Below are 14,071 nucleotides of genomic sequence, written 5' to 3' on the forward strand. Positions count from 1 at the left end.
AATTCTCAGTGATGAAGTTTTATACAAGGCTAGTCATTTGTTTTCTGTGTGCTGATTGGTCTTCATAACTGGAATTAGTGCTGATGATCAAATAAAAATGTATTTGAATTTCTAGACTCATTTTGCATTTCAAAGAGACATGGCATCTCAAAGAACAAAAATATATTTAACATATAGGCTTAAATATCAGAATAAATAAAATCATGATTAATAATATTAATGATTTTTATTCTTTAACATAATTATTTAAAATTTAATCTTAATCATTGAAAAAGAAGCTAAATCACACAGATAGCCAAAGAAGCTAAATTTATGGTCAAAAGCTGAAAGAGGGAAACAACAGGCTTAGACAACAACATTTGATAGATCAATAGAATATGTATTTCACAATTCTAAATGACAAAAAATATAAATTTGATTGTACTACTATCTCAATTATCCTTCTGAAGTAGATGATTTATAAGTTATTTCTCCTCAATTGTTCTCTGCCTATTCACAAGGAAAAAAAATACACCAGTTTGAAGGATGTTGATTAAATGTCTTCTGGATATGATTAAGGCTCATGCAGAAGAAATACAGAACAAATTTAAAGAGCTTTTCATGACTGCATAGCAGCACTGTGCCAAGAGTTGACTGTGCTTTGTAAATATATTACCTACATTGCATAATACAGAAAAATGGCACTCTTATTCAAAGGCTCTGCCAACAAGCATCAGACAGAGTTATTAGGCCTCAATCATTCTTTATCATCCTGGGATATAAAACGATGCTAAAAATAACTATTTTATCCTTTGTGGTCCACATCAAGGCAGGTAGATTAAGTCCTGAGAGTTTTGATTATTCCTAGAATGAACTGAGAAAACAATTCATGTCACAGTTCCATTGCATTATGATTTTTTCAAATTATGATTTCTCCTTGATGACAATGGAAAAATAGCTGATCAACCAAAAGAAATGTGTGCTTTGTGCTTCCCTTATTTTTGCATCCTTGTATGTTAACTGTGGAAATCACTGTCTGCATTCAATGTAGTTGTACACATATTTTGGATGTGGGGCACAGTCACGGAAGTGCCCACGCAGGCTTCCAGAAGACACTAACAAAACAGATGTGAACTAAAAGATTAAAAAAAAAAAGGCCTCACGAAGGAGTCACTACTCACAATGTTCATCAGGGTGAGGAGGTAGTTTTGGACGTGCTCTTTGCCATGGAAACGGACCACAGAGTCATCCACTCCCAGCAGCACCTCAATGTTGTAATCGTTTTCTTCTGCATGTCTGCGACGCCTAATTGTTTCGTTCAGCTGACGGTCGATGTTGCGGTAACCAGTGCCTAGATCATCAAGGCCTCCCAGATCTGACTCTATAAAGAAGCAAACAAAGCTGAAGCATTTCAGCTTCCCCAACAGGCCTTCTAATAACTTTTTTTTAAAGTCTGCAAATGGGTTTTTTTTTAGATTTTATTTATTTACTTTTAGAGAGGGAAGGGAGGGAGAGAGAGAAACATCAATGTGCGGTTGCTGGGGGCTGTGGCCTGCAACCCAGGTATGTGGCCTGACTGGGAATCAAACTTGTGATACTTAGGTTCGCAGCCCATGCTCAATCCACTGAGCTATGCCAGCCAGGGCTTCCTAATAACTTTTTGCAAGATCTTCTAGGGGACCCATTGTTATAATCCCAAATCACTGGTTTTCAGGTTATTCCATAAATAATATGCATATCCATATGATCAGACATATAAATTCAACATAGAACAGAAATATTGAGGGTCAAATGATATCACTGTAGAAAAGGCCATGTTGTTGTGCTGGCCGAAATGCCCCTGAGGACAAGAGTAGTTTAGCCTTCCTCCAGCTGTCTCCCCACTACAGAGCAAAGAAAGTGGGGCACAAAGAAAGCGCGGGCTAAGTAGTTACTAAATAGAGATTTTAAATTAAAAAATCATGTGTTGATAAGTTTACAGAGGTTAAATAACTATAATCCGAGTGTAGAATTTGTATCTCAATCCATTTAAATTGCTCCTTTTTCCAGTAGCCTTAACTTAAACATCCAAGTATAGCGTGGCAACATAACAGCATCTAGTGGTATAATTATCGGTCACTATCTATTACTTTATTTTGGCTGAATATGTTTTTCTAGTGAATGGAAGAAGTGAGAATACAAGGTACATTCACTTAACATCCAGTTAACACTATAGGTCTGCACATTTGCACTGGCCATCATTTGGATAGCAGGTCATTTCAATTGCTATATAGCTGAATCTATGAGATGCCAAAGTTAGAAAGTCAGAAAATTACCTATAGCCAAAGGAAAAAAATAGTAGCAACAGTTTTATAATTTTGTTTTTAGTTGATGAAATTTAAAAGTTTTACTTTTCAAATAGGAATATACACACAAACACACAGACACACACACACAGAGTAAAAAACATACAGATATACCTATGTCTGTCTGTCTGTCTGTCTGTCTGTCCATCTCTCTATCTGGAGAAAGCAAGTGAAGCATCCTTAAATTCTAAACACCTAGATTGTCTGCCTTCAGATTACCATATTTTGGGCAAAAACAATGTTTCTGGTGGATTGAAAAATAAAATCTATCATTTGGATATTAAAATAAAAGCTATTCAAAACTGTTGGTATAAAACTGAAAGTATATTCATTTCCATTTCAAATACATAAAACTTGGAAAATATTTTTTCCTACACACCGCCTCAATGTCTAAAACAACCACATATCTAAAAACACGTTTGACAGAACCTTGTCTGACTTCATGCTTTATGTGAAGGGTTATTGAGTGCTGCACCGGGGCCTATAAGCTAGTTGAATTAGTGTCTGACATTAATGAATAGGCATTTTCCTCTCCACCTTTGTGGTTTTAGTCAGGTTGAGGGGTAAAAAAAAGGTGTCCTTAGCCAGAAAGATTGATGACCAAGCCACAGCCACATGGGATTAGAAATAGTGGAAGTACAGATCCCACTCACACCCTGTCCACTTAAAAAAAAAAGAAAGAAAGAAACAGCAGCACCATCCTCCCTCCCCCAGGAGTACGGGCGTAAGCTCTGAATGTGACTAGTCAGGTTTGAAAGCTATACTGTAATTCACTTTGACCCAAGCCCAACTGCTAGATCATTAGCTGGGAATTTTCTCCTCATCAGGGACTCAAGTTGGCTCCACAACACATAAATAACTCTCACCACCATCCACATCAAACAGAAAGCTTTCCTCAAAAGTTGTTTTTGAGAGTTGTAAACCTCCAGGGAAGGCAAGAGACTCCACCTGCAAACAGCTTTACTATTCAACCTCAGGCCTTTTTACACACTTGAGAATGTGAAAGGTTGTGATAGCTAGCATACAAAAAGGAAATTCATACATGAACTCCCAGTTCTAAAAATGGTCCTATTTGGCAGAACTGTCAGCGACCACATCCAATGGAAATATACCAGCAATGTCATCATATCATTAAGTCTGATGCTTGAATGAAGGAGGCTGAATACATATTTCAGAGATGGTTCATTCTGCTCTAACACACCTTTGGTTTGGCCTTTCTATCTCCCCTTAAATAGGCAGTTTTCTGGAAAGAGAAGAGAATCTCTTTTTTTCATTGCATGAAACTTAGGAAGGGAGAAGGAAGCCTTTTTCTTTCAACCAAGAATCCTTGGTTGAAGTCTTTATTCAACCAAGAATACTTCTGTCCCTGTTTCCCCCTGTGCTGTACTGTATGCACAGTGTTCTTTCTTATGATTCCTGAAGTAAGCAATGCCAGGCATTCCAAGGAAAAAACAGTTTCTGGCACTTATTATCTCTACACATCTCTATTAATTACAGACAGTTCTGAGGCTGTAAAATATCTTCATTCATCATGAACTTTTCTTAGTATGCCTACTTTTTAATGTAATGGTAAAATGATTAGTAGCACGGGCTTTTAAGCAGACCTACCTGCCTTTAAATCCTGGGAGTGTCACATCCTATCAGTGTGATGTTATTTAAGATGCCTGACTTTGCAGACTTGCTGCAATGATGTGATTAATGATCATTAAAAAACCCTGTGCACAGTGCTTAGATGTAAGTGCTTCACAAATACTACTTACTGCTCCTACTGCAATAATGATGATGTGATGATGATTTCCCAGTAGGAGAAGCCATCATTTTCAAAGCCTCCTACATTCTATTTTGTACATCACAAATCAAACAGTCATGGTTCTTTTAAAACAGAGATAAGAAAAAACTCTTGAATTAGTGACTGACACTCTGAACTGCTGGTGTCTTTAGAAATGAGGGTAACCTATATCCTGCAGAGCACAAAGTAGATACAAGGAGAGAAAATCTAGAATGTTTACATTCAATGTTAAGTCAGGATTAAACTTGGTGAGACAAGCTTGTTTAGTAGATTGAGAGCACTGGAAAGAGCTAGCTTGTAGATGGCACACACTGATCTTCATTACACACATACTTACTGAGCACCCACACATGTGTAGACCCTGGAAACCACACAGTTGTACTGGATTTATATCCAGAAAGTAGCTGTATTTTACTATGTGGTAACAACTATGTAGGCTGAGTCACTTTCCTAATTGCTAGTTTAAGTAGCTCTAATCAGGGAACTAACACATGCCTTTTAGTAATATTTCACACCTTTATAAAGCTTCAGAGTTTAAAAGCTAACAAACTTTGGAAAAATTTTAGATGTTTCTATGTCCAATTCTCTGTCATCTCTGTGCCCCCATAAGAGAGGGAAATAGAAACCTTGAAAGGAAGTACCATTCTAATCATGTCCAACCACCCCCTGGCAGAGCTGTCTACTGCCGAGAGGACTGGGAGGAGTCACACAGAAGTCAGCAGCCAAGTTCAAGAAGAGAAAGCTGAGTGACATTTTGAATGGGGTGCTGCAAACTATGGCTCCCTGGTGGTATGCTGTTGGCATCGTGCTACATGAGTGCATCCAGGGTGACCTGAATGGCGGCGGCTGAGTGGGAGAGCAGAAAGTGATGGGTGCAGTAACAGAATTAGCAGGAAAACGGAGCCCCTTCAAATAAGTAAATAAGCCCCTGCAATAGGTATAGTGGTGCTACTGTTCCCCACACTGTGTTCCAGAAAAGTGATCCTCAGATTACTTTTTAAACTCTTCAGAAATATTAAAGGCAATCCCTCTGAGGACTTAGGTTCAGTGAGTTTTCTCTTTACAAACTTTTTGGAAAATGAGAGTTTTAAAACTTATCTAAGCAGTTACTGATAAGAATTAATATTTTGAAAATATTTTGATGGTGTCCTTTTGTGTACCCCCTAGTTTCCTAACTGTTGTATGTGAACTTTTAGAAAAGTAGCTTTACTATAAACAGCTTTTATTGAAATAAGATATTTTGGGGAACACGGGTAATCAAGTCACAATACATATAGTCATTTCAGTGTGAAATATAGAATTGTCATGTTAACTCAGAATTTTGAACTTATCAAATAGGTAAAGTAGAATATAGCTTGTTTTGCTCATTATGAACACTTAGGCTTAAGACATTTCCGGGATGGAACAGGGCATGTGTGGCATGTGTATCACCATATCTACAGTGTGCCTGGTGAAAGCAGTCTGTACTCCAGCAGGAATTCCTATGTCCTGAAAAATGGCAGAAGACAAAGATAAAATTGCAAAGATGTAAGTTCTGATCAAGTTCTTAATCTGATACAAATATATTGTGGGATGGAAAGCAATCTTAACCATACTGTGATGAAGGCAGTGCGAGAATCATCAACCCCATAGTCTGCTCTCTCCTTCCTAAGGAGCAGCACATCAGTTTTATTTGAAGGGGCAATAAGTGCAGCTAAAAGTCATTCCCAGTCTCCTTGTGACAAAGGACCACATGTGCCTAAGAATAAGACCATGAGATCTGAGCAGAAGTTTGGCTTATACCTCAGTGGTTTAAATTGGTTGTATGAGGGACTTCCATGAAGGCTCCCCAAAGGAAGGTGATTCACCTTGGTAGGTGCACCCTCCCTTTGTCCCTTCACTTAATATTTCCTCCTGCTACCTGGAAACACGGACATGGTATCAGTTCTATGAGGTGACACTGGCATCCAGGCAAGTGCTGAGTATGGCAGAGCAGCTATAAGGATGGGATCTAACCCCACAATGACGGCGGAGCCACCATCCTGCCCTGGATTGCCTAGCGCCAGACTTTGCTACTCATGAGGGGCAGCACTACCATTGTGTCTGGCCCATGTTTGGGGTTTTTTGTGTCACAGAATATATATGGTTCTAATAGATATGACTGAAAATATTTAATCTTGTTATCCAGATTAGCACTCCTTCTATATTTGGGAATACAAGTTAATTTTTATGTAAGTGAATGACAAGGTAAGATCTACTTTACCAAAATGTTCCACAACAGCTTTCTTTATAGTGCATCTATTTCAGAAAATGGGAAGCACACTGTTTTTCGGCAACAACAACAAAAAAATGAAGAATGAGTTTATATGTAGAAATTATGCATTATTCATAAACAGAATATTGTGGTGAAAATCAAGCAACTGGAATACTGCAAGCTGGATTTTCCAGTAGGAGGTGGAGATCCTAAGATGAGATCTAAAAAATAGGCATAAAATGCAACAAATGTCATATGATAACATCAGAATCAGAGAGCAGGTAACTTAAATAATTGTGTTGATATGCTTGTATCATCCAACAGTAATTTTTACACTTCTATTTTTTAAAAAATGATACTATTATCAATTCCTATAAAGATATGGGACCACTACTCTACCAAGATATAAAACGTTTCTATGAAAAGCAGCTGAATCCTTTACCAACTGGGGAATTACATAATAATACCTCAAAGAACTATATTTAGGCCAATTTATGATGTCAACTCTGAAGTTTCATTAGGTACTGTTTTTTTTTAAAGACATTACCATTAAATGAATATTAGTTTCTGTGAGTTCTTTTCCCCAAAAATTCTAATTCCAAAATACATGTGTTGCCTTTGTTTTCACTGACTACTTTAAGGGATAATATATGGCATTTTTTAATGGAAAACCTCTTACTTTTTAAATGAAAAGTAATGCTTTTATGTTTTGGGTTTGTGATAATTAGTAAACAAAACAGAAACGTCATTCAATGTCCAATATATAGAAAATTCTGACTTTTAATAAGAATCTCCTACGTGTCAGAATATTTTTATCTGCAAATAAAGAAAACTTCATTTAGATTATGCAATCAGAAAATACATTTGCTTGCCTTACAAGAGGTCCAAAGGTAGGATGATTCCTCATTAAGCAGTTCATCAGTAGTGACCCTCCTCTTCCCACATTCCCTAGTAACAGTCTTTCACTGGTTTTTCTATCTTACTTTGCATTAATACAGTTTGTGTTTAATTTTTCTTATTGTAATCTGATTGCCTAGAGACTACTTCTGCATTCTTTGGGCTCTTAATGTTTTGAGAAAGGTACAGTGTTTCATTCCCAGAGTAGTGAACTCCCATCATTGTTGTTTTTTCAGCCTCATTTCAAACATTTCTTGAATATATCACTAAAAATTTAATGATGTATTTAATGATATTGAGTGTGGGCTCAGTTAGACAAAATATTGGGTTGGCTAAAAACTCTATTTGATGTTTTCTGTAAGATGGCTCTGGTAGCACTTAGTGGTCTTTAATGTTTTTCAAAACAACTTTGTTAGATTACACTGTGACAATTGTCATATCAGGGTACATTAAAAAAACTTATCGAAATGGGTGAACTTTTGTGCAGCCATTTTAATATTGAAGATGGAAGAAAACATGCAACATTTTCAGCATGTTATGCTTTATTACTTCAAGAAAGGTAAAAATGCAACTGAAAAGAAAAAAAAAATTGTGCAGTGTATAGAGAAGGTACTGGTCAAATGTGTCAAAAGCAGTTTGAAAAGTTTCATGCTGGAGGATGGAACTACAGAGCATTATGCTAAGTGAAATAAGCCAGTTAGTAAGGGACAAATACCACATGATCTCACCTTTAACTGGAATGTAATCAACAACAAAAAAAAGCAAACAAAATATAACCAGAGGCATTGAAATTAAGAATACTCTAACAATAGCCAGAGAGGAGGGGGTGGGGTGGGGAGAAGGGTTTTCAGGAACTACTATAAAGGACACATAGATGAAACCAAGGGGGATGGTGGAAGCAAAGGAGGGAGGTGGATTTGGTTGGGGTGGGGGGGAGTGGTGGGGAGAAAATGTGGACAACTGTAACTGAACAACAGTAAAGTAATAAAAAAGTTTCATGCTGGAGACTTCTCGCTGGACTACACTCCACAGTCAGGTAGACCAGTTGAAGTTGATAGCAATCAAATCAAGTTTGCAGAGACATGGTAGTGTATATAGAAAACCCTACAGGTTCCATCAAAAAACTACTCGAGCTAATAAATGAATTTGGCAAAATAGTGGGGTACAAAGTCAATATTCAGAAATTGAAGGCATGTTTATACATCAACAATGAAATATCAGAAACAGAAACTAGGGAAAAAATCCCATTTGCTACAGCAACAAGAAAAATGAAGTATCTAGGAATAAACTTAACCAAGGAGGTAAAAGACTTATACTTGGAAAACTACAGAACACTGAAGAAAGAAATTAAGGAAGACACAAACAAATGGAAGCATATACCATGTTCATGGATTAGAAAGATTAGCATCATTAAAATGTCTATATTACTCAAAGCAATCTATAGATTTAATGTAATCCCTATCTAAATACCAATGGCATATTTCACAGATTTAGAACAAATATTTAAACAATTTATATGGAACCATAAACAACCCCAAATAGCCTCAGCAATTCTGAGGAAAAAGAACAAAGTAGGAGGGATCACAATACCTGACATCAAACTATATTACAAGGCCACTGTAATCAAAACAGTCTGGTACTGGCATAAGAACAGACACATAGATCAATGGAACAGAATAGAGAGCCCAGAAATAAACCCATGTCAGTATGGCCAATTAATTTTTGACAAAAGGGCTGGAAGAATAAAATGGAGTAAAAATAACCATTTCAGTAAAATGTTGGGAAATCTGGATAGGCATATGCAAAAAAAAAAAAAAGAAAAGAAAAAGAAAGAAAGAAGCTTGACCACCAATGTACACCACACACAAAAATAAACTCAAGATGGATAAAATACTTAAATGTAAGTTGTGAAACCATAAAAGTCCTAGAGAAAAACTAGGGACAAAAATTTTGGATAATCCACACAGCAATATTTTCATCAACATATCTCTTAGGGCAAGGGACATAAAGGAAAGAATAAGCAAATGGACTACATCAAATTTAAAAGCTTCTGAATGGCTAAAGAAAACATCAGCAAAATAAAAAGGGAACCAACCACATGGGAAGAAGACACATTTGCCAATGATACCTCAGACAGGGGTTTGATCTCCAAAATATATAAAGAACTCATATGACTCAACACCAGGAACACAAAAAAGCCAATTAAAAAGTGGGCAAAGGACCTGCACAAATACTTCTCCAAGGAGGACACACAGAGGGCCCAGAGATATATGGAAAGATGCTCAGCATCACTAGCCATCAAGAGAGATACACATTAAAACCACAAGGAGATACCACTTCATACTGGTCAGAATGGCCATCATAAACAGATCAACAAACAACAAGTGCTGGTGAGGATGTAGAGAAAGGGGAACCCTAGTGCCCTGTTGGTGGGAATGAAGACTGGTGCATCCACTGTGGAAAACAATATGGAATTTCCTCAAAAAACTAAAAATGGAACTGCCTTTTGACCCAGCAATTCCACTGCTGGTAGTATACCCTGAGAATCCCAAATCACCAATTCAAATGAACGTGTACACCCCTATGTTCATAGCAGCACAATTTACAATAGCCAAGTGCTAGAAACACCCTCAATGCCCATGAGTAAAGGAGTGGATCAAAAAACTGTGGTGCATTTACACAATGGAATACTACACAGCAGAAAGAAAGAAGGGACTCTTACTTTTTGCAACATCATGGATGGAACTGGAGAGCATTATGCTAAGTAAAATACACCAGGTGGTGAAAGACAAATTTATATGATCTCACCTATAAGTGAAACCTAGTGAACAAAACAAACAGATGAGCAAAAAAGAACTAGAGACATGGAAATAAAGAACAAGGGACCAGACAGGGTTTCTGACCCTGAAAGGGACCAGAGGATAATGGGGGTGGGGGAAGAGGAAGGGTCTAGACAAGGAACATGTATAAAGGAGCCATAGAAATGGACAGCATGGTGGGGATCAACTGTGGGAGGGAGGTTGGCAGAGCAGGGGAGAGCAATGGGGAAAAATTGGGACAACTGTAATTGAATGACAATAATTTTTAAAAAGGCATAATTGAGAACACTCAACATTATACCACATGGGAGACAGCCAACATACTCAAAATATCCAAATCAATAAAATTACTAGTGAAAATAAAAAATGTGTCTTTTATTTTATGGAAAAAACTAAACAGACTTTTTGGCCAACCCAATACACTATTTTCTGTTAAGTTCAAATTTCAAATAAATAAAACTTACTGTTTATCTAAAATTAAAATTTAAATAAAAGGTCTTTATTTTTATTTGCTAAATCTGGCACCTCCAGGTGTGGGGCAACTATCTTTTTCCAGACAGCCCATGCAGTACCATGGATTTACACCCTCCAGGCCTCACTTCTGCACTCCACCCTCGATCTCAGCTCCAGCAGTGGGCACTGACCCAGGTATGGTTAAGTACTACATTTTATTTCTGTGACTCCAGTAATTGGTTAATAGATGGACACACTGCCTAAATCATGCCAATGAAACTATGACCTAGAACTGTTTTACTGGGAGATATGAGGAAAGAGAAGTTTTCACCACTAAACTTGAAACTAGCAGAATATAACAGTGCAGCAGTGCAGCTGCTTGTTGGCGAATGTTAAAGAGAAGATTACTAATGGAGAGAATAGTTTATGCTCCAATGATGAGTTTCAGCTTCTAAATTCAACCATGCCTGAAACCTTGGTCTTTTCAGTTCCATGAGTCAATAAACTATCACCACCTCATTTTCTTTTCTATTTGCTTTTTAAAATTTTTTTTGCTTAACACAGTTTGATGTTAGTTCCTAACCGATGAAATTAAAAGAACCATGATTAATAAATCCATCTACACTTTTCCTGTTATAGTTGTCAATTGTTCTCATTTTCTTCTAAACCTTCTGTACTAAAATATTCTTAGGCTATACACAGTTCTTTGAAAAAGATGATATATTCTGTTTAATCTCCCAAATTAATTAGTTTATTCCTTTTATTTCATTTTAAAAGAAGGACTTTGTTACTAGTGACCTGCTTTGTAGTTTGTTTCTTCTATTGCTCTTATTCAGCTAAAATCATACAGTTAGTTTCAGAAGAATGTACAGTTTTTAATTTTCAAATTTTACTACTCTATAGATTTAATAGCAGCATTTCAATGAACACTTCTCCCTCCCTTGATTATATTTTTTCTTCCTTATGGTTTTTGTAGCTGAGCTCTACTAAACTGAAGACTAGAGGAAGAGGTCCCCATGCCCAGTTACTAGATTAGCTTCTAGGAATCTCACACTGCTAGAAGTTAATATTTTCTAATTTAGCTCAATTGTATAATGAGAAGTAGGATTCCATTTTATAGCTGTCAGTTTCAAAGCTCAAGGTATTTCTATCAGTTGCTTCTTATATGCTACTTTATTAAGACCAAAAGATTTCTTCACCTCAAATTTCTCCCAGAAACTCTATTTGAGTATCCTAAATTTTTCCTCAAAGGGATATTGAATGGTTTAATAAAAATTTAAACAAGTTGTTATAACCAAACTATAAATATTAACATTTGCCATTTATTCTTCCCAATACATATTTAAACAACAGGGCCACTTAACCTGGCACCATTCTAATCGTTGGGAGTATAGCAGTGAACACAGGAGACATGGAGCTTGACCTCAAAGACTAAATTTCCAATGATAAGAATCATAAACCAAGATGAGAAGAAGACAGAATGAGGAGAATAAGAGTGACCTAGTGAAACAGGTCCAATTTTAGATACAATATTCAAAAGGTGGCAGATAATAGACCTTGCAAATGATGGCAGATAATAGACCTTGCCACATGAATATTAGTTATATTTGTGAGAGTTATAAGGAAACTTTATATACATATATGTAAACTTTTTATTCATAATTATGGTATAATCTTCTAGAACGTACGGATAGTGCAAAACTCCTAACCCACAAATGATAATATCCAAGTTAAATTTAGTAATAGCATTTTTCACTCAAATAGAATTATTGAGCCAGCCCTTCCTTAAGCAAATTTCTACTAACAACACTTATTTGCTAAAATAAAACTATTTTTAGTCTAAGGAATAAAATATGCCAGAGGAAAGAAACACTTACATTTACATTTTATCCTATGTCTATAATACATTCTCCCAGATAGCACTGATTACATGGAAGCAAAAAAAAGAAATTGGAGGTATTTTATATCTATTTTTAAACACATGGAATACATACAGTTTTAATAGCTATTTTAATGCTTTATATTCTAACATTTCAGTCAGCTCTAGGTTGATTTTGACTGATTTTTCTCATCATCATGAGTTGCATCATCCTCCTTCTTTGCATACTTGGTAATTTTGATCAGACATCTAGCATGCTAAATTTTACCTGGGCTATTGGGTATGTTTGTATTCCTATAAATATTCTTGAGCTTTGTTCTTGGATGCAGTTAAAATCCTTGAAAACAGTTTGGTCTTTTCAGATCTTGCTTTAAAGATATTAATCAGGATCAGATCAAGGCTCATGTAGAGCTAATTATTCCTAGTGACTGAGACAAGACCCCTTGCGCATTCTATCCAATGCGGGGTGATTCATGAGATGTTCCAGTCTGCTTCGAGGTAAGCCCCACAATAATCCTCCCTAAGTGGTTCTTTTGCAAGATTTGCAGAGTTTCGCCACATGAATGTGCTGATCAGGACTCAGCTAAATATTACTCATAGAAAGTAACCTCTACAGATCTTTGGAGTTCTACCTCTATGTAGCTTTCTTTTCTCCCAAACTCAGTTCCGTGAACTTGGTCCACCTTCCTCTCCCAGACTCTCAGCTCTGGCTTCTCCACTTTTCCTTGGGACTCAGACTGGAAGCTTCCCAGGAAGTAAACTGGGGTAATGCTGAGGCTCCCCTCATTTGTTTCTCCTCTCTTAGGGATCACTGGCCCTCACTGCCAGATAGCTGGTGTGTGCAAACTATGGTTTCACATATTTTTCCAATGTTTGGTTGTTCAAAGGAGGATAAATTCAGTCTCTGTTATTTCATCTTGGCTGAAACCTTCTGCTTAATTGGATATTGCTAGGAACATGTGGTACATATAGAAAATTTAGAATTTTCTATAACCATTTTCTATACACATTTACTTCGGTATCCCTAAATGATTTTCTATACACATTTACTTGGACTTGTGGAAGTTAGGTAGTTAGGTTCAGTGTAAGAACCCTGACATTGCTCTTTTAATGAAAAAAAAAATCATACATTTATGAAAAATTAAATCTCCTCAAAAATGTCTTTGCAATACAGCATATCATATGCAAGGGAGAGCAATTTAAGGTTGAACAGCATTTAGTAAATTAAAAAAAAATCTTACTCACCTTTCCTCTAAAAGCATGTGAACTTCTTTATTCATTAAAAAGCTGGCTAAGCAATAAGGTACTGTCAATGTGTTTACAAAAAAGAAAACTGTCATCCAAGAAACAAAGCTACTTGTTACTTAACTAAAACACGGAGAGAGTTCAAAAAATTAAAACCTTAGCAAACATAGGTATTGCTTTACAGTCCAAAGAACATGCTTGAAATAATTCACTGAAAATGTTTTGCACTGACTTCTTTAGAGAATGAAAAACTAGGTTTTTAAAGAATCATAATTAGCCCTGGCCAGGTGGCTCAGTTGGTTGGAGCATCCTGTATACCAAAAGACTGTGGGTTTGATCCTCGGTCACGGCACACACCTAAGTTGTGGGTTCAGTCCCTGGTTGGGCAGTATGTAGGAGGCAATTGATTGATCTTTTTCTCTCTCTCTCTCC

General features: G+C 36.6%; 1 protein-coding gene across 1 annotated transcript in view; it reads right to left on the reverse strand.

Annotated features, from left to right (window-relative positions):
- Positions 1 to 14,071, reverse strand: part of ADAMTS3 (ADAM metallopeptidase with thrombospondin type 1 motif 3) — a 232,634-nt gene that overhangs the window by 49,371 nt on the left and 169,192 nt on the right. The window contains exon 5 of the mRNA XM_045858021.1: positions 1,161 to 1,360. Within this exon, the coding sequence (XP_045713977.1) occupies positions 1,161 to 1,360 (200 nt within the window). The remainder of the gene's footprint in view (positions 1 to 1,160; positions 1,361 to 14,071) is intronic.

Source organism: Phyllostomus hastatus, unplaced genomic scaffold (genome assembly GCF_019186645.2).
Source record: "Phyllostomus hastatus isolate PE091 unplaced genomic scaffold, TTU_PhHast_1.1 phas_scaffold_1674, whole genome shotgun sequence".
NCBI classification, from domain to species: Eukaryota; Metazoa; Chordata; class Mammalia; order Chiroptera; family Phyllostomidae; genus Phyllostomus; species Phyllostomus hastatus.